Source organism: Borostomias antarcticus, assembly GCF_949987555.1.
Source record: "Borostomias antarcticus genome assembly, chromosome: 21".
Classification (NCBI taxonomy): domain Eukaryota; kingdom Metazoa; phylum Chordata; class Actinopteri; order Stomiiformes; family Stomiidae; genus Borostomias; species Borostomias antarcticus.
In genome coordinates this window covers 15,192,996-15,216,491 of record NC_140254.1, presented here as the reverse complement: position 1 = coordinate 15,216,491, position 23,496 = coordinate 15,192,996, and the positions used below count along the sequence as shown (strand labels likewise).

Below are 23,496 nucleotides of genomic sequence, written 5' to 3'. Positions count from 1 at the left end.
TCCCGCCCTCTTCCGTCTTCAGCCAGTGAACTAAAGCCTTGGTTGTTTTTCGCGTTCTCATTGTGTGTCATGTTGAGGTTGAGGTTGATAGACCTTACTTGAACTATGCATTGATTGATTCTGAATTATCAAAGAAACTACCTCGATGTTAAAAACAACAAATATGACAGACGCGTCGCAGACGAAAAGAGGTAGACCCACTGAGTTTGCAACTAGTATTAAAGTTAAAATCTTGGTTATATAAGCTTTGTTCATTGTAAGTGATTTTGAACGCAAGAACCGGACCGTGCGCCTGTGACAGTGATGTAACTGGACGCACGGTGCTAAGTTCGTGGACTTTAAGGCGCTAGCGATCAGCTCTGCCGTATACATTCCATACCCCTGGAAGAACTTGGACAATCAAAACAAATCGGCCACGCGTGTTTTACCCGCAGAAATGACGTCACTACGCCCCGCCCCTTCCCCTATCTACGGGAGGCAACTAGTTAACACATACAGGAAGAAGAACTGCCAAAATACTGAAAACAAAGGATCAGAAAATTATTTAATTGAAGAGCATAGACGTTGTTTCCTTTTGTTTCATGTGTCGGTCTGAGAGATTGGGGCCACTGGAATTTGCGCTGGAGCAGACGGGAGAGGCGGAAGTGAAGTCACTTGACAGACCGTCCATGTTATTATTGTTATTTTGGTAGCTCTGTGATGAGACGGACTGGAGAGCCGTCGCGGCTCCGAGACAACCGCTCCTCCAGGCCGCCCCGGACCACCCTCGCTACTGCCCCGAAGAGAGGAGCTTCGCTACCGGCAGGGGACAGCGCCCATGCTCGGCCTCTTCTCCCTCCGCCCAGGCGATAAACACAATACGGCATTCGTTAAACAGCGTTCGCCCTAGTCTTGTGTGTGCAGTAACACACACAGCGACGTGCCGCCGCAGACATGAATGGCATCACCAAGGGCAGGTTCGAGGTATGACATCTGCGGGAATATGGGGGAGCTCTGCTAATTTATAATATGGATATGAATAGCCTAATAGGTTTTCCTTACCGTGTGTGTGTGTGTGTGTGTGTGTGTGTGTGTGTGTGTGTGTGTGTGTGTGTGTGTGTGTGCGTGTGCGTCTGTTTGTGCGTGTGTATGTCAGTCTGTGTGTGTGTGTGTGTGTGTGTTGGACCGTGCACTGTTCTAATTTTACATGCTGAAGGGAGCCACGGCTTTTGTTGGTCAAGGGTAATCCGAAATCCTGTTATTGTCCAGCCGCACCAGCTGACACGAGCGACAACACTGAGCTCAGGTCTGCGGGACAGGAGTGCCGTGGCAGGGGCTGGAGCTGGAGGTGCCAGGGCAGAGACGGGTCAGCCAGGCATACAAGCCCACTGTAGCATATCAGCAATGATTGGGCTCTATTGAGCTGTATATTAGTCTGGCTCAATCTAAACAGACTCCGTGGTTTCTTCATTGGGAAAACGCCACTGTCATGCCTCACAACCCTTTCAAATTGGCTTAAAGATTGGTTTACTTTGCTGTGTTGACATTTTCCCCATGTAGGCCTAGTGAACCTATCCTGCTATCTGTCAAACCTGTGCTGTGTCAAACCGCAAAGCAGCTCTAGTCCGAAAAGTCTGGTGAACAGAGGGTGTTGGTGTGTGCTGCCATCTCTGTGGATTCCCATGAGAGCCCCATAAGCCTCTTAGAAACAGGATGAAAAACAGCGGTTGGTGAGAAACAGCTTGTGTACATGAGGGAGAGGGGGATAGATAAGGAGAGAGAGAGAGAGAAAGACAGGGGTGGGCAGATGGGGGGGGTGGTGAGGTTTTGTCTGGAGAGAACAACGGAGAGGTGGAGGGTGATCATTCTTAGGAAGACATTCAGCTCAGAGCGGTGTTTCCAGCTCCTCTTGGAAATTCTTGACCAGCAGCTATAGGATCATGTAGCCTAGATGTAACTGAGTTGAATTGGTTAAACTCACTCCTCGGTATAAGTACCGCCCCACCCACGCCATCGAATTGCTAGCTTTTTGGTGGAGTAGCTGCTAGCGGTGTTTGAGTGGTGGTCACATGTGTCAGTAAGTCAGAGGACCCAGTTTGAACCCAGTGAGGGCAAGCAGGGTGGAAGCTATACTGACGAGCGACGTAGTGACACCTGTTACAAGCGGGGCTGTTGACTCCAGACACACAGCTGGGCTCAGCTCCACAGCACAGCTGGGGTCGCTGGGTTCTGGAGTGAGTTTAGTGGGGTGATTGTAACCGAGTTAAGTTTTATACTCACTCCTCAGTATAAATACTGCCCTCCCACGCCGTCAAATTGCTATCTTTTCGGTGGCGTATATCTGGTAGTGGTGTTTATGAGAGTTCAGAAGTCAGAGGACCCAGGTTTGAATCCAGTATGGTACTGTAAGCTAGGTTGGTACTGACGAGTGACGCAATGGCACCTGTTACATGGAGAAGGAACTCCCTATCCTGGAATGCTGCCTCACCAGGCAATGGATGCCAAGCACCGTCACCAGGATATAGCGGAACGTTCTTACTGGAACATTCATCCTGGAACCTTCATTCAGGTCTCTTGACTGTACCACCATTCACTGATGGGTCCAACCCATTAGAAGATTGGTCTGTTTTTTTTCCCCCATAGAGTATCTTGTTCTTGACCAGGCAAACATTGCAGATAGCTCAATGTAAACCCTGGCAAATCCTTGCCCTGTATCCACCATTTTGGCTCTGTGTGGCACAGAGGAGGAGGACAGTCATCCATCTTGGCTCTAGCCCTGGCAGTATCAGTGCTTCCTTCCTGTTGTTATCAGTAAGCTCAGGACGCCTGGCGAACTTTAGGGGCCTATATTTTCTGAGCAGAGCAGTGAGCACGAGTGATGTCTTGTGCCACATATTTGTGTTGACATAAACTGGGTGGCCTCTTTAGGGAAATTAGTTTTTTTTTTTGTGGGGGGGGGGCATTGCTCCGCTACACCAGAAAGTTTGGACCATAAAGCAGAGGTTGCATATCAGAACAGTTTGCAGCCCAATATGACCAGTATGGCCTTAGTTCTCTTGACCGCAGTGGACCCCATGGCTGTTCCAGCTAGCTTTTCACCCCCCCCCCCCTTTGAATAGCTGTGTTCAGACTTACACATACAATGTTTATATCTTTGTCTTACTCACTAGTCCGCCATTATTTGATCCTCCAGTACAGCACTCTGCCTGCTAGCGACGGCCTCTGAGATAGCAAGGCTGCCCTGGGAGGGGAAGAGAAGGAGAAGGAAACTGAGAAGGGCCGTCTGTGTGTCTCTGTCAGTTCAGTGACAAGGTGGTTCTTCCGCTCCGAGCACAATCCAGGTCTGTTAGAGGAGAGGAAGCGGGTTGGGTTCACTCTCAGACAGATTTAGTTTCCTCTCTCTCTTTCTCCCTTCACCGCCCCCCCCCCTTCATGAACCTACTCTGTTGCTAGGGGGTGGTGCGTAACTCCAACATTACAAAATCAACCTTTGGTCTCTCATCTGACAGTCTGTGTGTGAGTCTGTGTGTGTTTGTGTGTGCGTGCATGTGTGCGTGCATCTCTGTGTCTGTGTGACAGGAAGGGATTCCTTTCACATAAGAGACTTGTGTAAAAGATGGACAGAGAGAGGGGAAGACTTCCATGTGAGCTGCGTGTGCGTGTGCGTGTGTGTGTGTGTGCGTGTGTGTGTGTGCGCTGTAATGAAACTCTTGATATGAATAGGGTCTACCTGTACCTGAACTGGAACGTTCTGCCTCCATTCCTCAAAGCCAGCTGATATGGAGAAGCCCGAGCTTAATTACCTATGTGTGTGTGTGTGTGTGTGTGTGTGTGTGTGTGTGTGTGTGTGTGTGTGTGTGTGTGTGTGTGTATTTGTGTGTGTATGTGTGTATATGTATGTACAAAGCAACAGTGCAGTAGACAGCCGAACAACCTGCCAGTAGTCCTAATCGAGTTAATTAGGATAAGCATTCTAGCATGGCTGTTACTTACTAATCAACTTTAGTCACCAGAATGCCAACTGAACCAAGATGGAGGGCGAGCCAGAGTAGTAGCTTAGCATATGCTAGCATGTTAGCTTTGGGAAGCTACAGTTGATCATATATCTCAGGGTGCTGTGGTGATGGTTAACTCAGGGCTACTTCAGGTGGGAGTTGCCGTTGTTCACATGTTTTAGGGTTCCATTATAGCAACATAATGTGCTTTGTATGGATGATTATCTTGTACTTATACAGGATGATTATTATGCGCCCTGCGTCTCTTAACTGTTTCTATCTCTGCAGGTGTTCTCAAACAGCGATGAAGCCCCAATTAACAAGAAGCTTCCTAAGGAGCTTCTGCTTAGGTAAGCCAAATGGCCACACACACACACACATACACACACACACACGACAGAAAACACTGATTAAATAAGGGTAGAGTTGGCAACAAGCAGCTGATCAGCCTCTCGTGTGTATGTGTGTGTGCGCGTGTGTGTTTTGCAACACTTCTCTGGATCGTAGTTCTGATAATAACGTCCCACAGCAGCTGCCTGCCTCAATATAATCCCACCCTAACTCTAACACACATCACACAGTTGTTGTGTGTGTATTTGTACTGATATGTATTCATACTGTATTGTGTGTGTGTGTGTGTGTGTGTGTGTGTGTGTGTGTGTGTGTGTGTGCGCGTGTGCGTGTGCGTGTGCTTGTGCTATATACCTACTGTATGTGTATGTGCTATAAATAGCATATCTGCTGGTGGGGAATTCCGCAATGCTGAACCCTCTTGCTGCTCCAGCTGTGAGCTGTGCGGAGAGACACCAGTATAACCACCCATACCAGTACACACTCTCACCAGTATAACCACCCATACCAGTACACACTCTCACCAGTATAACCACCCATACCAGTACACACTCTCACCAGTATAACCACCCATACCAGTACACACTCTCACCAGTATAACCACCCATACCAGTACACACTCTCACCAGTATAACCACCCATACCAGTACACACTCTCACCAGTATAACCACCCATACCAGTACACACTCTCACCAGTATAGCCACCCATACCAGTACACACTCTCACCAGTATAACCACCCATACCAGTACACACTCTCACCAGTATAACCACCCATACCAGTACACACTCTCACCAGTATAACCACCCATACCAGTACACACTCTCACCAGTATAACCACCCATACCAGTACACACTCTCACCAGTATAGCCACCCATACCAGTACACACTCTCACCAGTATAATCACCCATACCAGTACACACTCTCACCAGTATAACCACCCATACCAGTACACACTCTCACCAGTATAACCACCCCTACCAGTACACACTCTCACCAGTATAACCACCCATACCAGTACACACTCTCACCAGTATAACCACCCATACCAGTACACACTCTCACCAGTATAGCCATTCATACCAGTACACACTCTCACCAGTATATCCATTCATACCAGTACACACTCTCACCAGTATAGCCATTCATACCAGTACACACTCTCACCAGTATAACCACCCATACCAGTACACACTCTCACCAGTATAACCACCCATACCAGTACACACTCTCACCAGTATAACCACCCATACCAGTACACACTCTCACCAGTATAGCCACCCATACCAGTACACACTCTCACCAGTATAATCACCCATACCAGTACACACTCTCACCAGTATAACCACCCATACCAGTACACACTCTCACCAGTATAACCACCCCTACCAGTACACACTCTCACCAGTATAACCACCCATACCAGTACACACTCTCACCAGTATAACCACCCATACCAGTACACACTCTCACCAGTATAGCCATTCATACCAGTACACACTCTCACCAGTATATCCATTCATACCAGTACACACTCTCACCAGTATAGCCATTCATACCAGTACACACTCTCACCAGTATAACCACCCATACCAGTACACACTCTCACCAGTATAACCACCCATACCAGTACACACTCTCACCAGTATATCCATTCATACCAGTACACACTCTCACCAGTATAGCCATTCATACCAGTACACATTCTCACCAATATAGCCATTCATACCAGTATAACCACTCATACCAGTACACTTTCACCAGCATAGCCACTACTTGTATACAGTACAATGACTATGCCACAATATCAAACTAGTAGGGCAGTAGGTACTGGAAGAGAGCCTGGAGTGTTAAGAGTATGTGTACATGTGTGTGCGTGTGCGTGTGCGTGTGTGTGTACAGAGCCAGCCTGAACTGTGTGTGTGTGTGTGTGTGTACAGAGCCAGCCTGAACTGTGTGTGTGTGTGCTCATTCACTTGGGGGTGGTTTGCGGTGACGTCTGATCGGAGCCCAGGAAGTGCAGACTCAGCTCCAAAAACACCCCAGACCAGCGTTGCCGTAGCAACCAGCGGCAGGCGGCGTGGAAGGCTTGTTGTTATCTGACCACGCTGGAGGGGAGCCCGGATCAAAACATCAAACATATGATAGAATACAAAACAAGATCAGATCCGCTCACTCCTCGGGGGAGGGGATAGTTATGTCAGGCATCTTGCTTAAGCTAGATGAATATGACTGACTTGGATGCTGCCCATGCTGCCCAGCTCAGTGGCCTTGTGGTTAGAGTGTCCACCCTGAGATTGGGAGGTTGGGGGTTCGATCCCTGGCCAAGTCATACCAAAGTTCGATCCCTGGCCAAGTCATACCAAAGACTATGCGTCCTTGCTTGGCATTCAGTATCAAGGGTTGGATTGGCGGTAAGTGTGACATACTAGCGTCATGTCCAGGGGGGGTACTTGTACATCAAGCTGCCTCATGCTGAGGAATCAGGAGATAGCTTCTTGCCCTATGGGCCACTAGGCTGGAGAAGCACTTACTTACTGTCCTTGCAGTGCCCAGCATGAAAGTCTGGCTCTGCAGTCAGCAAGCCTCTCGCTCTCTCTCTGACGTGACTTAATGGACCACAGAGAGAGTGAGATTAAACCGGACAGCCAATCAATGGTCTCCGTCACGTTCATTAACCAGTCATCAGAGAGACGATCGATCAGGTCCTATATGATTGGTCAGCTTGTCCCATCGGCCCCTGATCAATCAGAGTGTGCGTGTGTGCGCGCGTGTGAGAGAGTGAACCCATCTGTCAGTGTCTGTGTGTTGCATTACCTTTTTATGTGTGTTTTCTTGGTGTTCCTTGTACTTTGAGTTCAGCTCTGTACATCAGGCAGACATGTCCCTACATGCCCTTATCGACCTTGCACGCGCGCACACACACAAACACACACACACACACACACACACACACACACACACACAGCCTTTGTCTTTGTCTATATGAGGGAACAATGGCTAGCTCTGGTGTCCTGTACTGGGTTTAAAGGGACATGTCAGTTTAGGTACCAGCTGTCGGGGAAGCTTTGGTGTGAGGCTCTTCTGTCCAAACAAAGCATTAGTATATTTTTGATGCATTGTCCCATACATCACGGCCACTTATAGAATCAGTGTGTGGGACAATGAGACTGTCTGTCTGCCACTTATACAATCAGTTTGGACTGTCTGTCAATTTGTCTGTCTGTCTGTCCCTGTCTGTCTGTCAGTCTGTGTGCATGTGTGCTTTGTCTAGCCTGTTTGACAGCCACATTGCTACAGTGCATGCGCTGTATATGATATATATACAGTATATATCATTATTTATACAGGTTTGTCTTTTTCTAGAGAAACATCACTTACATAAATTGTTGTGGACTTCCTTCTATGTGACACTCGAGCAGACAACAGAATGAGGCTTGGCTTGGGGTTGGGCTGTGACCCATACAGTGTGTTTCAGGTGGAAAACAACAGAATGTACTCTGAGGAAGTTTTGAAGAAGGGCTAATGCACTGCCTCTCTCCCTCTCTCTCTCCCTCTCTCTCCCTCTCTCTCCCTCTCTCTCTCTCTCTCTCTCTCTCTATCTCTCTATCTCTCTCTCTCTAGAATATTTTCCTACCTAGACGTGGTCACACTGTGCAGGTGTGCCCAGGTGTCAAAGGTAAGCTACGCCCACTAATGAACTGAACAGAAGTCCTCCTAGAGTTTTACTGATGGAATGGAGTGTTGGTGAATGAGCAGAATGGTTTTAGGAAAAACAGGGCATGCATTGATCATATTTACTGTATGTATTTTTTATTTTTTTTCATGTGACCTTTATTTAACCAGATAAAATCAATTGGGAACCAATTCTCATTTTTAATGATGGCCTGGTCAAGAGGCCCCGGCAAGAATAAATACATACACACATACAGAAATACACAAGGTCAACACAGAACAATACATACAATACATGAGAACAGCTAAGACAGTGAAGATAAACACATAAAACCAATGTCAACTAGAGCTGTGCTGAAGGAGAGAGGGTGGTTGTGTATGTGTGTGTGAGAGCGTGTGTGTGTGAATGTGCGTGTGTGCGGTGGGGGGGCAACCAACAGGAACAACAGTCGACTATGATCTGTTGAATTTTCTGTTTGAAAGTAGTAAGTGATGTGAGTGCAGAGAGTTTCAGTGTGTTTTGTAAAGTGTTCCAATCGTTTGCTACAGTAAAACGGAAGGAGTTGCGGCCTAAAGCAGTGAGTGCTGTTGGGGTGGTGAGCCTGATGAAATCACTAGACTTTGAGTGGTAATCATTGTGAGAGAAGTGCAGGAGAGATGAGAGTTAGAGAGGTGACTTCCTCAGAATTGTCTTGTAAATGAAGTGAAGCCAGCGAAGAAGCCGTTTGGTGTGAAGGAGTGAGGGGTAGTGAAGGGTGCACCAGTGGCAAAGTTAATGGCTGAGTGGTGGAGTATGTCAAGTTTCCTAAGGGCACACACTGATGCCATTTTATAGATTGTGTCGCCATAGTCCCACATAGCATATCCTCTATGGTGAGGGCTAGACTAGAAGAGAGTAAAAATGTTTGTTTGTTTTGTTGATTTTAAGAAATCTTTTGATTGGATTAATAGAGAGCTTTTGGAGTATAAATTAATTTGCTGGGTATTGATGGGAACTTTTACAATGCCATCAAAGCCTTGTGCAAAGCCCCAGTTGCATGTCTGCAGTTAAATCATCAGGATGGGTTGATTCCCTACTCTGTGGGGTGCAGCAGGAAGATGTGATCTATCCACTCTATTTGCCCTTTACGTATGTCAATGATCTAGCCCAAGAAACCACGCAGGCTGACCTGGGTATATGGATTGATAATATGAACTGAAGTATTCTGTTGTATGCTGATGACATTGTGTTGTTTGCTGAGAATGACTTTAACTTAAAATGCTGAATATTATGAGTTGAAGGGGATATGGGGTTGTCTTAAAAAGCAGAGATGTGAAATCATTCGGCTGTGGAACCGCCTTGTCCACTTACCAGAGGGAAGGGTGACCAAAAAAACTTTAATTGCGATAGAGCACAGTTATACAGCGCAAGTTGCATGTTTTTCAGTGCATGTTATACAGTGCATGTTATACAGTGCATGTTATACAGTGCATGTTATTCAGTGCATGTTATACAGTGCATGTTATTCAGTGCATGTTATACAGTGCATGTTATACAGTGCATGTTATACAGCGTATGTTATTCAGTGCATGCAGTGTACTTGGTCAAGAGAGGGTTCTGCAATATTTTCTGTTTCTGATTCATACATAGTCTTCAGGAACAACTTGCAGTGTAATATAAATATAGTTAAACAAACATTGCTGGATGAACAATGGAAGGTGGAGATTTGGAAGAAGCTAAATCTCAGAAACTATGTTCAAATGAAAGAAGATTAATCCATCGAACCTTACACTGTATACCTGTAACATTTAATTTAAAAAGAGGGCAGATATCCTTATGTGCTCAGTTAAGAACCGGTACCCTACCACTAGCGATTGAGGCAGGCAGATATAAAAGTACTCCTTGAAGAGCTGTGTTGTATGTGTAATTTGTGATCTTGGTGTTGTTGAGGATGAACTTAATTTTGTGTTTCATTGTCCTACTGTATGTACAGGGATTTGAGAAAGTCTATATTTGATTTGATTTAAGATTCAGTCGATATAAAGCCTGATTTGTTTTGGCTGTCTGAAGGTCATATGTTGAGTTGGCTATTTAATGAAGAGATGATCGATCTATCTATCTATCTCTCTATCTATCTCGTTGAGGCAGCTGTAGTCTGAATGATAGCTTGCTAACTCTTGAATGATAACTCTTTCCTATTGAACCACTTTTTTCCATTTCTCTCTCTCCCTCTCTCTCTCCTCTATTCATCTTCTCTATCTCTGGACAATTCTCTTCTCCGCCCTACTCTGTTCCAGGCGTGGAATGTCCTGGCCCTAGATGGCAGTAACTGGCAGAAGATCGATCTGTTTAACTTCCAGACGGACATAGAGGTGAGAGGTTAGGGAGGTGTGCGTGTGTGCGTGTGTGCGTGCGTGTGTGTGTGTGTGTGTGTGTGTGTGTGTGTGTCAGTCACAGCCCAGGGCTTAGTGCTGGGTCAGTAGGCTTTGTTGCTGCTGAATGTCTGTGACATCATCACCGATCCTCTGACTAGCCCAGGTCAAATCAGGTTCTCTCTCTCTAGCCCCCCCCCCTCTCTCTCCTTTCTCTCTCTCCCTTCCCCCTCTTTCTCTCCCTCTCCCCATCCTTTCCCTCTCTCCACATTTTTTCTCTACCTCTCTCCACCCTCTATCTTTCTTCCATTCTCTCTCTTTCCCTCTTTCTCCCTTCTCTCTCTCTTGGTTTTAACTCAATTGACCTCCTTTTCCTGTTATGTTTCCTGTCACCCCCTCCTCCCTCTCTCTCTCTCTCTCTCTCTCTCTCTCCATCCCTCCATCCTAGGGAAGGGTAGTAGAGAACATCTCTAAACGCTGCGGAGGATTCCTGCGGCAGCTGAGTCTGAGGGGATGTCTGAGTGTGGGAGATGCCTCTATGAAGTGAGTCTCTCTCTCACACACACACACACACACACACACACACACACACACACACACACACACACACACACACACCGCTGACCGACTCGCGCTGCGTGGCCCCTCTCGCCAGGACGTTTGCTCAGAACTGCAGGAACATCGAGGTGTTGAATCTGAACGGCTGCACCAAGATCACGGACAGCACCTGTCTGAGCCTCAGCAAGTTCTGCTCCAAGCTCCGACAGCTGGACCTCACCTCCTGCGTCTCCGTCGGCAACCACTCCCTCAAGGCCCTCAGGTGAGACCGACCTCCCTCGGCGTCATCAGCCCTCATTAGGCGGGAATCGTGTCGTGTCAGGATAACATCATCCGTCAAGTCAATGACCCCTGCATAGGATAGATGGTAGAGTCAAGTTCTGCGTCTCCGTTTTCACCGCATGTGTGTGTGTGTGTGTGTCCATCCATCCTCAGTGACGGCTGCAGGATGCTGGAGACTTTGAACCTGTCGTGGTGTGACCAGATCACGCGTGACGGCATCGAAGCTCTGTCCAGGGGATGTACGGGCCTACGGGCGCTGTTCCTCAGAGGCTGCACACAGGTACACACACACACACACACATAAAATAAGGAGACATCGCCCTCTTCTGATAGCCTGGTGGTACGACATCCGTTGTTCTTGTGTTTGTTTCAGCTGGACGATGGCGCTTTGAAACACCTGCAGAAGCACTGCCCTGAACTCACCACTATCAACATGCAGTCCTGCACAGTGAGAGGGAGAGAGAGACGGAGACAGAGACAGTCAATGTATTTGCGTGCGCGTGATAGCGGCGGGTAACGCATGCGTGTGTGTTGTTGCATGTGTGTTGTCGTCCTTAGCAGATAACGGACGACGGCCTGGTGAGCCTATGCCGGGGCTGTCACAAGCTGCAGATCCTGTGCGTGTCGGGCTGCAGTAACATCACCGACGCGTCCCTCACAGCCCTGGGACTCAACTGCCCCAGACTCAAGTGAGAGGGAGAACACGGAGAACCCTAAACCTATACTGTGGCGCCCTTTTTTCTTTTTAGAACATATCGGCACCTTTCTCTCAGTAAGGATCCTTTAATCCTCCCTCCTCTCTACTTACTCTCCTCTTGTCAGGATCCTGGAGGCGGCGCGATGCTCCCATGTGACCGATGCCGGTTTCACAGTATTGGCCAGGGTGAGTCTCACACTATCTCTCCCTCTCCTTCCCTTTTTTGGTACTCACTATACTGCTGTCTGTTCTTCCATCTCACCAGCCTACTCTAGCTCATGTTTGTGTGTTTTAACTTGCAGAATTGTCACGAGCTTGAAAAAATGGACTTAGAAGAATGTATTTTGGTAAGATTTCATCTGTTGTTTTCCCGGTCTTGAATGCTCAGGTAATTTCACTGTGGACCAACCTGGCCAACTGATGCAGATCAGTTTGAGATGTTGTTGTTGGTCTGAACCTGAACGTTCTTATCGCTGAGTCTGCGTTTGTCTTCTTCCTGTTTCAGGTCACTGATAACACCCTGGTCCAGCTCTCTATACACTGCCCCCACCTGCAAGCGCTGGTACTGCACGTGTGTGTGTGTGTGTGTGTGCTCGTGTTAGGCTTGTCACGGTTGTCGGTGTTACCGGTGTTATTCGGTGTTGGGTCTTACACCTTATTCATATTCACCGAGACATTCCTTAAACACCGCCCACCGATGTTTTCTGCCCCCACCGTCGTTTTACCTATTTAGTTAATTCTCGCATATCAGCGCCCACTCATCAAACTCAAACAAGTGTCTGATCTGCCCCTCCGCATGCTCACACAGCACAGAGCGGAGTCTAGAGGAATCAGATTTCAGTTTCAGTTCACATGAAGAGAGGAAGGGGGAGATTATGGCTATAGCCTCTCGTGGCTAGCTATTTTAGCTAACATTCAGCTAACCTTAAAGGTTAGGTTAAGGTTAAAGTCCCACTGATTGTCACACACCTGAGTGTGTGAAATTTGTTCTCCCCTGGGGGAGCGGTGAGCAGCAGCAGTGCCGCGCTCGGGAATCATTTGGTGATCTAACCCCCCAATTCCAACCCTTGATGCTGAGTGACAAGCAGGGAGGCAATGGGTCCCATTTTTATAGTCTTTGGTATGACCCGGCCGGGGATTGAACCCACAGTCTCTGGGCGGACACTGACATAACCTAGTGGCTGCTGCCATTAGCTCGATGGCTAGCTTATTCTAGCAGCCTATTCTCTCTACTATTCTAGCAGCGTTCCGTTCATAACACAGATTTGCGGAGGCAATAGGTGTTGAATGCCTCCACAGCTCACCTGCAAAGGTGCGGTAAAAGTTACACTCAGTCCTGTGCTTCTTAATAATCAGGAACAGAATGTGTTTATTGCCATGTAGTTTTTCAACATACTAGGAATTTGCTACGGGTATGGTGCATATTCCTAGTAGGCTATGTTGAAAAACTGCATGGCAATAAACTAATTCTGATTATAAAGAAGCACAGGACCGAGTGTAACGTTTATATCTGACCTTACTTTGATTGCGCGTTTGCAGGCAAGCCGTGGAGGCACACAACACCAAATCCAAATAGGCTACACAACAGTGCTGTTCACCGTAGCCTAAGGCAAAGGTCTAATGTTAAAGATGAAAGTAAGCGCTCTCTTATTATAGGCTAGACGGTGTTCCCAGTAATACCGGTTGTCGTCATGAATTTATTAGTTGGTGGGGAAAAAATCCACACAGTGACATCCCTAGCTCGTGTGTATGTGTATATGAGTGTGTGTGTGTTTGTCATCACAAACAGTGTCTCTGTCTTCCCAGTCTCTGTCCCACTGTGAGCTGATCACAGATGATGGAATCCGGGCACTGAGCATCAGCACGTGCGGCCAGGAGCGCCTCACAGTGGTGGAGCTGGATAACTGCCCCCTGATCACTGACGTCACCTTAGAGCACCTGAAGAGCTGCCACCGTCTGGAACGCATCGAGCTGTACGACTGCCAACAGGTCACCAGGGCCGGCATCAAACGCATACGGGTCAGTCCCACTCTCGTCCTTATCTCCTTTTCTCTTGGCACGGCTCACCTCGTTTGTCTTTTCATTCACGGTTTTGATGGCATGCCAGCCTTTGAGGTCATGTTCTGCAGCGCCTTCTTGGAATGATAGTTTCCTGACATTTACGTTGCCCCCCCCCCCCCTCCCCTCCCCTCCCCTCGCAGGCTCACCTCCCGGAGATCAAGGTCCACGCCTACTTCGCCCCGGTGACCCCCCCGCCCTCGATGCACGGCGGAGGCCAGCGTTTGTGTCGCTGCTGCATCATCCTCTGACAGTGGAGGGCTAGGGGGGGGCACCTCTGTCTGCAGGTCCTGCTGCTGTGAGCCCACCTGGGGGGTGTGGGGGGGGGGGGGTCCTGGGGAGCCTAAGGGAGGGGAGGTGGTGGTGGGGGGGAAGGGGGAGGGGTTGGACCCAATCGCTACTACTGACCACTGGTCAATACACAAGACTGATCACCACTGATCATTGATCCATAGGACTGTCAGCACTGCTGCTCCCTTCAGCTTGGGGGTGGGGGGGGGGGCGGTTCTGAAAGAGGGAGGGGGAAGGTCTTGTGTCTTTCTCGGTCTCCCCCTCTCTCTCCATCAGAAATATACAAGTGTATACCTCCCATTCTCCACCCTCAGACACTTCCTGCGTCGTCCACACATCCCACTGCTAGCCAGGATACTAGGAGGAGGGGTGGGGGGCGGCAGGGGGGGGGGGCGGGCAACGAGCTTCCTTTCACTGGATGTAGGGGAAGCAGAGGAGAGCCCCCAAACAGTGTAACTACAGTACATTGTGCTTAAACAATGCAATAGAGGACATTGTTACAGGACAACGATTTAATCTGAGTGGAGCGTCATCTGAACCAATCATGCACCACCTCTATGTGATCATCCTGTGAGTCACCCTGCTTTGACCAATAGACACGCAACTCTGGGAGGAGGAGAGGGTGATTGTGGGAAATATAGTACTTCAGCAGAGAGGTTGGCGGGATAGGACTCTAGACACTATAAGGCACCCTCTAATTTCGGAGTGGGGGCGGGCAGGCGTGTAGGAACTACAAAAGAAGACACTTGACATTTTTTGTGCATCTGAAAACCTGATTTTGATTCTGTTTGTACAGAGAATGTTTTGCAACGGCAAGAAAAAGAGATACAACATAAGACCTCACTCTCAGATAGGAGGAGGTCTACAACAACAACAACCAATTATTTTAATTTTCTCTTTTTTTCCAGTGCTTATTGTAATTGTCCATGCTTGTTGACCCAGAGAGGGAGATATGTGTATCTTTCCTTTTTGAAATAATAGTGAAAAAAAAAATGCTGTTAAACAGAAATGGACCCTTTCAGTCAGGACCCCAGCATCTGGTGACACCAGGTTGGTCTTGTGTGCTACATCACTGGAATGCGTGTACTCAGGGCCTCCTGTGCAATGTCCTCCTGTGCTGTCGACACACAGACTTCGCTCCAAACCTATTACTAGCCCCTCCTATCTACCTGCTGGAATGAGATTAACACTGAACCTCAAGTGAACTTCTAGCTCCTTCCCTCTTTGCATAGAGGATTGAATTTGGTGAAAATGTAAAACATGTTAAACATTCTACTCATATATATTTAAGATCTGCCCAGGTGCCAAGAGAGATGGTGTTGATTTGGTGTTGAACTGTTTGTAGCCATACAGTGCTGTGTCATCATATGATCCTATTTTGCTGTCAGTGGTTTCATATGTTCAAGGCGGAAATTACATGGATCGTGGGGCTAGTGGTGGGTTTGGGACAAGCTGAGTATGGAGGAAAGCAGAGGTATCTGTGCTGACTCAGATGCAAGGATGTGTGGAGCTGACTGGACCCACTATGTGGCAGGGATACTAACGGCATCTCTTGACAGCTGTTTTAACATGAGTTTTATGTTGAAGAAAATAAACAAATGAATGAATAAAATACATGAATAAAAGTAACATAATAAATGTACTCCGGTTGTGTCTCCAATGTGGACTTTGTTTAAATAAAAATCCACTGCCGCCTCAACTAATGTGTGTGGGTGAGTGTAAACATGAAAGAGTATCCTATTTTACCGCCAGATGTCGCCGGTGAGCTGTGATAAAACAACAAACGGGCATTTCCCCCCTCTTGGGTTACTGGCACTTATTCCCTGCCCAGTATTCATGGCTTGCGTGTATTAAACTAGATCACTGGCGGTAAAACAAAAGATTAGTATTTTATCTACCGGTATGTGGAACCCGTGTCCATATTCACTGTGGATTTTACACTGTTAATCAGGCATTATCCTGGACACCTGTGCAGTGTGAAGGACCTCCGGCCTTCGTTGGTTGCTCGTTTGCGCCTCCCACCAAACTGCAGTGACACCGGCGGCGCGCTGCCTGTCTTACAGAGGAAGATATCTAACGACCGTTACGATTATTCTCGGATTAAGAGTTTCCAGGTACTGTGGGAGAGCAGTAAAATCTTGCCCTCGAAGTTGGGTGCAACTTTCTTTTGACGGGTTCCACAGTGTACAGATACTTTTCAGATCATGGATTACAACAGCAAAATAAAGCCAGGCGTCAGGCCTGTGACCATCTAACGTTAACTGGCTATGCTAGCTAACTAGGCTAGCTCTGTTCTGCTAGGTGTTTACTTTGCGCGGCTAACTAGCTAGCTTGTTAGCTGAGGGCACCAGCTCTCTTGTTTTGATGTGAGGCGATTCAAGTCCGTTCTATCGTATTTTCTATCGCTTTCTCAAAACTTTATGGAAGTGAATTAACCCGCGTTTTGTAATATCGCTTGCTTGCAAATGTGCAACTAGCTAGCCCGCTAGTCTTACCTGAAAAAAATCAATTAACGTTGTAGCTAGCCCAGGACCAGCTAGCTAACGTTACTGTTTTGTCAAGCGGATTATTTGATAGCTAGCTAGAGCATTTGGCCCCGGTGGCTCAGAAAACGCGGGTGGACCGCAGCTAACCGCCTCCCAGTCTATAAACACTCCATTCAACCGCCCGGCCAGTAACGTGAACATTACCCCCTCCTGTCTGCGGCTGGCCACACGGTCCGGCGTGCCCAATGGAGGAACATGACAACATGGACTATTTTTACCAGCAAGTTGTGCAGAAGGACGTTACAAGAAGGCTGCAGGTCGGCCAGGACCTAATCGACTACCTGAACGACCCGCAGCGTTCACAGGACGTGGAGCAAGACAAGCCGCGGCTGGATAAGACCATTGACGAGCTGGCAGGATGGGTGAACTCCAGCAATTACAAGGTGAGCTCCTCAGCTAGCAGCAGCGCATGGGGGCTGGGGGTTGTACTGCGGTGTGTGCATTGCAGTGTTTTCTCAGCTCCTCATTACAACCACCACAACAACATTATTAGCTATTGCACGCAAACTTTATGGGAAGGGGTTGGTTGTTTTGGCGAAATGAAGTAAGCTATTAACGGTAGCTACAACCATAAATGTGTCTAGAGAAGGGGGTAGGTGCTAACGTTACCCAGCTGCACTTAACGAGCTGTCATCGCCTGGGCTCATGAGGGACCGTCTAGCTAGCCGAAAGAATGTCGTATAATCTCACCAAAACCAAACTAATCTGTTTCAGACACATAGTTTGTAAATCTCCCCTAGTCTGCGCCCAAAGTTTACACGTTTTTCCACTGTATTTAAAGGAACATTTCACGTAATTTAATCAAAAATAGCCACTGTGCACGGCTGCTTTGTTTAGTTTGTTAAACTAAGCAATCATTTTCAATTGCCTGAATGGTAAAATTATCTTTTGCAATTTTAGTTCTCGAAATATCGATTTTGATGGAATTCGGGTAATTTACAAAATCTCTGTCTCAGACGGCCCGAGATTTTGGGAGTGTGTTTGAGAGGACCCATTGTCAGGGCGCTCGAGCTGAATGGGGGAGGGGTCATGGCCGTATTGTTTGGACCTGGCTCGTGTGTGTGCGCGTGCGCGTGCCTGTGCCCATGTCATATATTTGAAAACACTGGACTGCGCCTTGCTCACTTTTCCAAAGATTTTTAAAATCCTGACAGTCGTTTTTACTGCCAGCACTATTTAATTCTGAAGCTTAAGTAATGATGACATAATTTACGTTGACATTAACTGAGTCAACCCTGTGAACAAGCACAAATAATACACTAGACTGTACATTATCATAATTGTATATCTTTATATGTATGTATTGGCTACAGTTGTTTTAAAAATCCAGTGGAACTAACAGAATGTGATTGAAGCCAGTGCTAAACATCTAGAATCTATATACTATCCTCTCCTAGTGCCAAGGATTGCGTGTCTTGGGTGGAGTGAAGACCCAGTGAAGACGAAAACGGGATACTTCTTGCCGAAAGCACACGGCTAACATCATCGCAATAAACCCCAGCTGTGATGTAATTTGAACAGGGAGTGATTGAGTTATCATACGCTTAGCCTGAAAACCAGCCTCTGCCACTCCCACCTCCAGTTCTGGTGGCACAGACATTACTGATCCGGGATCAGCCCCCCTCCCCCCTCCACTTAACTGACCTCTAGATCAGAGTCTGGGAGTGACATCATTCTGACCTCTGCAACCTTCATGGCAGGTGCTTTGAGGGATCCAGATTTGTCCAGAGCAGCCAACAGGGGGATGGGCTAGTTTTCCTAGAAACGCTGAGTCAGCACAGACTAGGCTACATATGAGAGAGGGATGCTGAGGGAGAGATGGAGGGAGGGGGCTGGGGGAAGAGATGGAGAGGGGATGCAGAGCACTAAAAGGGGATGGAGGGAGGGAGGAAGGGAGAGGGATAGAGTGAGTTTCAGAGGACGGGTGGAAAGTCGAGTCAGAGTACTCTGAATCATGAGTGCTTCTGTCTAGAGGAGCGGACTGGTGGTCACAGTTCCTCTTTTATTTATGGAGCACATTTCTGTTCTCCTTCCCCTCAATCCCCTCCCCCCCTCTTTCTCTCTCTCTCTCTCTCTCTCTCTCTCATCTCTCTCTCTACCTTTCTATGCCTCTCTTTATCTCTTTCTATCCCTATCCCTCTCTCTCTACCCCTCTGTCTGTCTCTCTCCCTCTCTCTCTCTCTCTCCCCCTCTCCCTCCCTCTCTCTCTCTACCTCTCTCTATCCCTCTCTTTATCTCTTTCTATCCCTCTCTCTATCCCTCTCACTCTACCTCTCTGTCTCTCTCTATCCCTCTCTCTCTCCCTCTCTCTCTCTCTCTACCTCTCTCTCTATCCCTCTCTCTCTCTTTCTATCCCTCTCTCTCTATCCCTCTCTACCTCTCTGTCGCTCTCTATCCCTCTCTATCTATCTCTCTATCCCTCTCTCTATCTCTCTCTCTACCCTCTCTCTTTCTCTCCCCCTCCTTTTCTCTCTCTCTGCAGCAGATTCAGCTCAAGCTCACTAGCGTCTCGGCTCCACTGGGTCCGTCAGCGTCGACCATCAAGTCTCTGGTGCTGATGACAGCGGCTCCGCTGCGTTGCGTTCAGCGCCAGCGTCCGGCGTTAGAGAATGGCCCAGGTTCATTTCTTATTCTTGACGGACTCTGACAGTTGACGCTGACGGCTGCAGTGGAGCCAAGGGGGTTACACTACAGACGGACCGCACAGCAGCAGACATTAATATTATAATATTAATTAATATTGCAGGCTGCCTGTTCTGTGCTTGGCCATGATTGCCTTACGAAAACTGGATCAAGAATAATCGCTAGACTAGGCCAATCCAACAAGTCTATCCCTGTGGAAGGTGTAATTTACTCAGATATAAACTGCAGAACTGTAGCAGTGGGTTAGTGTAACTCTATGGGAGATGATGCTGATGTAGTGGAAGCTAGCCATACCGAGTGTAGCTTCATTCCTGCTTCATCCTCTCCAGCACAGCTGAGACCAGTATGGCAGTATGTTTCTGCAAGGTCACTGAACACGCTAAGATGGCAAATGCTGAACCACAGTGACAGAACTGAGGCGTTGTACGTGTGCGTGTTTGCCACGGTCAGACTGTGTGTTGTTGTGGTGGCCGGCTTGGCGAGGGCCCCCGGTGTACCTGCCTGAGTGGACATCTGTTCCTCCCCCAGCCCTGGTTGTGTGTGTGTGTGTCTGTGTCTGTCTGTGTCTGTCTGTGTCTGTCTGTGTCTGTGTCTGTGTCTGTGTGTGTGTGTGTGTGTGTGTGTGTGTGTGTGTGTGTGTGTGTGTATACACGCACGCCCGGTTCACGCCTCTGCTCCCCCCTACCTCCAGGTAAACAATCACAGTATCCTCCTGCCCCCCAACCCGGGAACCATATGGTCATGGGCCTCGGGCCGGTGGGGGTGTTTTGGGGCGGGGCCAGGGTTGTTGTCTTCTTCTCTCTCTCGTTATCCCGTCATGCTCTTTCTCGCTGTCCTCATCCCTTTTTATTATTACTTACCTCACCCTTGTCTCTCCCCTCTCTTTTCTGTCCTCCCTCATATCTTTCCCTCTCTCTCTCTCTCTCTCTCTCTCTCTCTCTCTCTCTCCCTTTCTCTCTCTCTCTCTCTCTCTCTCTCCTTCGTTCTCTCCTTCTCTTCCCAGTCCTCCCCCTCTCTCTGTAGTACCTGATTCTCTGTGTGTAGGAAGCATGGGGTTGTTTTTTTTCTCTTTTCTCACAATCTTATCACCCTCTTTCTCTCTTTCTTCATCTGTTTTTTCACTGTTATTACTGACGTCACCCTTCTCTCTTCCAGCCCCCCCCCCCCCCCCCCCTCTCTCCTTTCCCCTCTTCCCCTCCCTCTCTCTCATTGGTTACCTGGTTCCCTGTGTTTCTGACTAAAATAGGGAATAACTGCAGTCAGGAGTCTTCTCTCTCCTATGTGGGTTAGACACTAGAGCAATATGTTTTTACAGATTTTCTGAGGAATGTTTGGCTTCCATTGCGCTGCGCTGCCAACACAAGCATTCCAGGAGCCCGGCAGCACCACATGGGATCTGATTCTAATCAGAGAGACTGTGGAAAACTCTACTGCTGGAGACACACAGACACAGATCCACTCTACATAACTACACAGTCAGCTCCACTCTACATAACTACACAGACACAGATCCACTCTACATAACTACACAGTCAGCTCCACTCTACATAACTACACAGACACAGATCCACTCTACATAACTACATAGACACAGCTCCACACTACATAACTAAACAGTCAGCTACACTCTACATAACTACACAGTCAGCTCATCTCTACATAACTAAACAGTCAGCTCCACTCTACATAACTACACAGTCAGCTCCACTCTACATAACTACACAGTCAGCTCATCTCTACATAACTACACAGTCAGCTCCACTCTACATAACTACACAGTCAGCTCCACTCTACATAACTACACAGTCAGCTCATCTCTACAATACTACACAGACACAGATCCACTCTACATAACTACACAGTCAGCTCCACTCTACATAACTACACAGTCAGCTCCACTCTACATAACTACACAGTCAGCTCCACTCTACATAACTACACAGACACAGATCCACTCTACATAACTACACAGACACAGATCCACTCTGCATAACTAGGCAGACACAGGAGCATATAGCACGAACCTCATAGCACAGGAACTTTACTCTAGAATAGTAGACAGTAGAGTTATTCCACAGCATGGTGGCGGCGATGCTAGACTGACGTATTGATTCCACGTACTTGCTTGCATGCTAGACTTGGTGACTGTGTGCTTGAGGTCTGTTTGAATGCGCCTCATTTCTGTGGTGACCTGTTTCTGTCCTTCCCTGTAGGTGGCGCTGTTGGGGATCGACATCGTAGGGGCATTTGTGGACCGTTTGGGAGAGCGCTTCAAAGGATACCTTGGGACAGGTGAGGCAGAGCTTATTGTCCATAGCGTTGCTTTGTGTGTGTGGAGTGTGCTCTGTGCTGGTTAATATCCTTGTGATGAGGGGCATTCGATCTGGGTGTCCTCCGGTAATCTAAACTGTTTGTCCTCCATCTCACTTTTTCTTAATGCTAAAATGCCTCATTTTTTCTTAATCCAGACCATCTCTCTCTCTCTCTCCCTCCCTCTCTCTCTCTCTCTCTCTCTCTCTCTCTCTCTCTCTCTCTCTCCATCTCTCTCTATGTCTATGTCTCTCTCTCTTTCTCTCTCTCTCTCTCTCTCTCTCTCTCTCTCTCTCTCTCTATGTCTATGTCTCTCTCTCTTTCTCTCTCTCTCTCTCTCTCTATGTCTCTCTCTCTCTCTCTCCATATTGCCTTGTCCCTGTTTTAAGGCTGTAAATTGTCTGGCTTTCTGCAGTTCCTGTTACTCACAAACACACCCTATATGAGTTAAGACCATAACAGCTGTTGGTGTTTGTGTGTTTGTATGTTTGTGTGTGTGTGTGTGTGTGCGCGCGCCTGACTGAGAGGGCCATGTCCACTATGCAGTGGTGTCTAGCAAAAAATATCGCCTCCAGTTCAAAACCAATGGAAAGCGTGTGCTGGAAGGCGGAGTGACCTTTCTTCTGGTGGCGGTGCAAACCGCTCCAACACGGCCATGCCAATTCACTATTTATTTACATAAAGTAGACCACAAGGCTATTTTATGCAAATTCAAGGCAAATGTTGGAGAGTAAGGTACACCCTTTTCTGTTTGGCTAGCTAGCTGTCTGTGCTACCAAGCTGTGCGTTTTGGGGCATAACGTGTTTCTATATATTTGTATATATTTATTTATATATATGTGTATTTATCGTATCATTGCTGAAGATACATGTTCCAGAACAGTTCAGGGATCACACTGTTCGTCTAGTATTATCAGAATAAAACTCAACTGGGAATCCTGGCCTGTGCCTGTTGTGTACACATACCCGTTTATGACCTGACCAGCTAGCCATGAATGTTACTGGTCTGCTTGTTTGCTGTGCAACATACTGTATCAGTTGTCAAAATGAAATGCCAACAAACTGGTTATGCTAGCCAGCTAGTGTTCCCAAATAAATGTTAAGTTTGTTTGATACGTTATTTGACCGCCTGTCGCTGCCCGTCTCCGGTCTTGTGATTCTTCCAGTCATGTGATTCTTCCAGTCATGTGATTCGTCCAGTCATGTGACTCGTCCAGTCACGAATGACGGCCTCAGCTTATCACTTCAGATGAGCATGTTTTTGTGAAAACGTCTTTTTACGAACTTTTAACACAACAATATATTCAGCTAGTCAGCTAGTACTCAGCGTATTTGTTCTATGTGCAGTTAAAGTATTATAGCCTACAGAAGCACAACACAGACCCGGCAGCAGTGATCTCCGAACATCAGAGCAAATTTGGAATCAGGGCTTTTACAGTATTTGGATAAAATGACCGCATATTGGGAATTTACTTGGTTGCTTTCTCGCCTGAAAAAATATTTAAACTTAATAAAGTGATTAAGTTCGATCTGGAGCGGCTGTGGCTCAGTGGTAGAGTGGGTCGTCCAGTGATCGTAGGGTCGGCGGTTTGAATCCCACCTCCTCCTGTCCACATGCTGGAAGTGTCCTTGGGGCAAGACACTGAACCAGAAATTTCTGGTGAGCAGGCTAGCACCTTGCATGGCAGCTGCCGCCATTGGTGTGTGAATGAGAGGCCATTGTAAAGCGCTCTGGATAAAAGCGCTATAAAAGTGC

General features: G+C 47.6%; 2 protein-coding genes across 4 annotated transcripts in view; both read left to right on the top strand.

Annotated features, from left to right (window-relative positions):
• The first annotated feature begins 531 nt into the window (after positions 1–531).
• fbxl2 (F-box and leucine-rich repeat protein 2) lies at positions 532–14,251 on the top strand. 2 transcript variants are annotated; one of them, XM_084455645.1, is made up of 14 exons: positions 532–963; positions 4,263–4,324; positions 7,953–8,007; positions 10,281–10,355; positions 10,804–10,898; positions 11,011–11,175; positions 11,349–11,475; positions 11,569–11,643; positions 11,757–11,884; positions 12,018–12,078; positions 12,195–12,239; positions 12,398–12,454; positions 13,699–13,911; positions 14,094–14,251. In XM_084455645.1, the coding sequence occupies exons 1-14, from the start codon at positions 934–936 to the stop codon at positions 14,199–14,201; spliced, it is 1,296 nt and encodes a 431-aa protein (XP_084311771.1). In that variant the 5' UTR covers positions 532–933; the 3' UTR covers positions 14,202–14,251. The 2 variants fall into 2 exon arrangements, with proteins under 2 accessions (XP_084311771.1, XP_084311770.1); XM_084455644.1 differs by having other exon boundaries at positions 11,754–11,884.
• A 2,216-nt stretch (positions 14,252–16,467) lies between these two features.
• Positions 16,468–23,496, top strand: part of clasp2 (cytoplasmic linker associated protein 2) — a 64,096-nt gene continuing 57,067 nt past the window's right edge. For both annotated transcript variants that reach the window (XM_084455341.1, XM_084455343.1), the window contains exons 1-2: positions 16,468–17,170; positions 21,644–21,722. In XM_084455341.1, the coding sequence (XP_084311467.1) occupies positions 16,973–17,170; positions 21,644–21,722 (277 nt within the window). In that variant the 5' untranslated portion in view covers positions 16,468–16,972. The remainder of the gene's footprint in view (positions 17,171–21,643; positions 21,723–23,496) is intronic.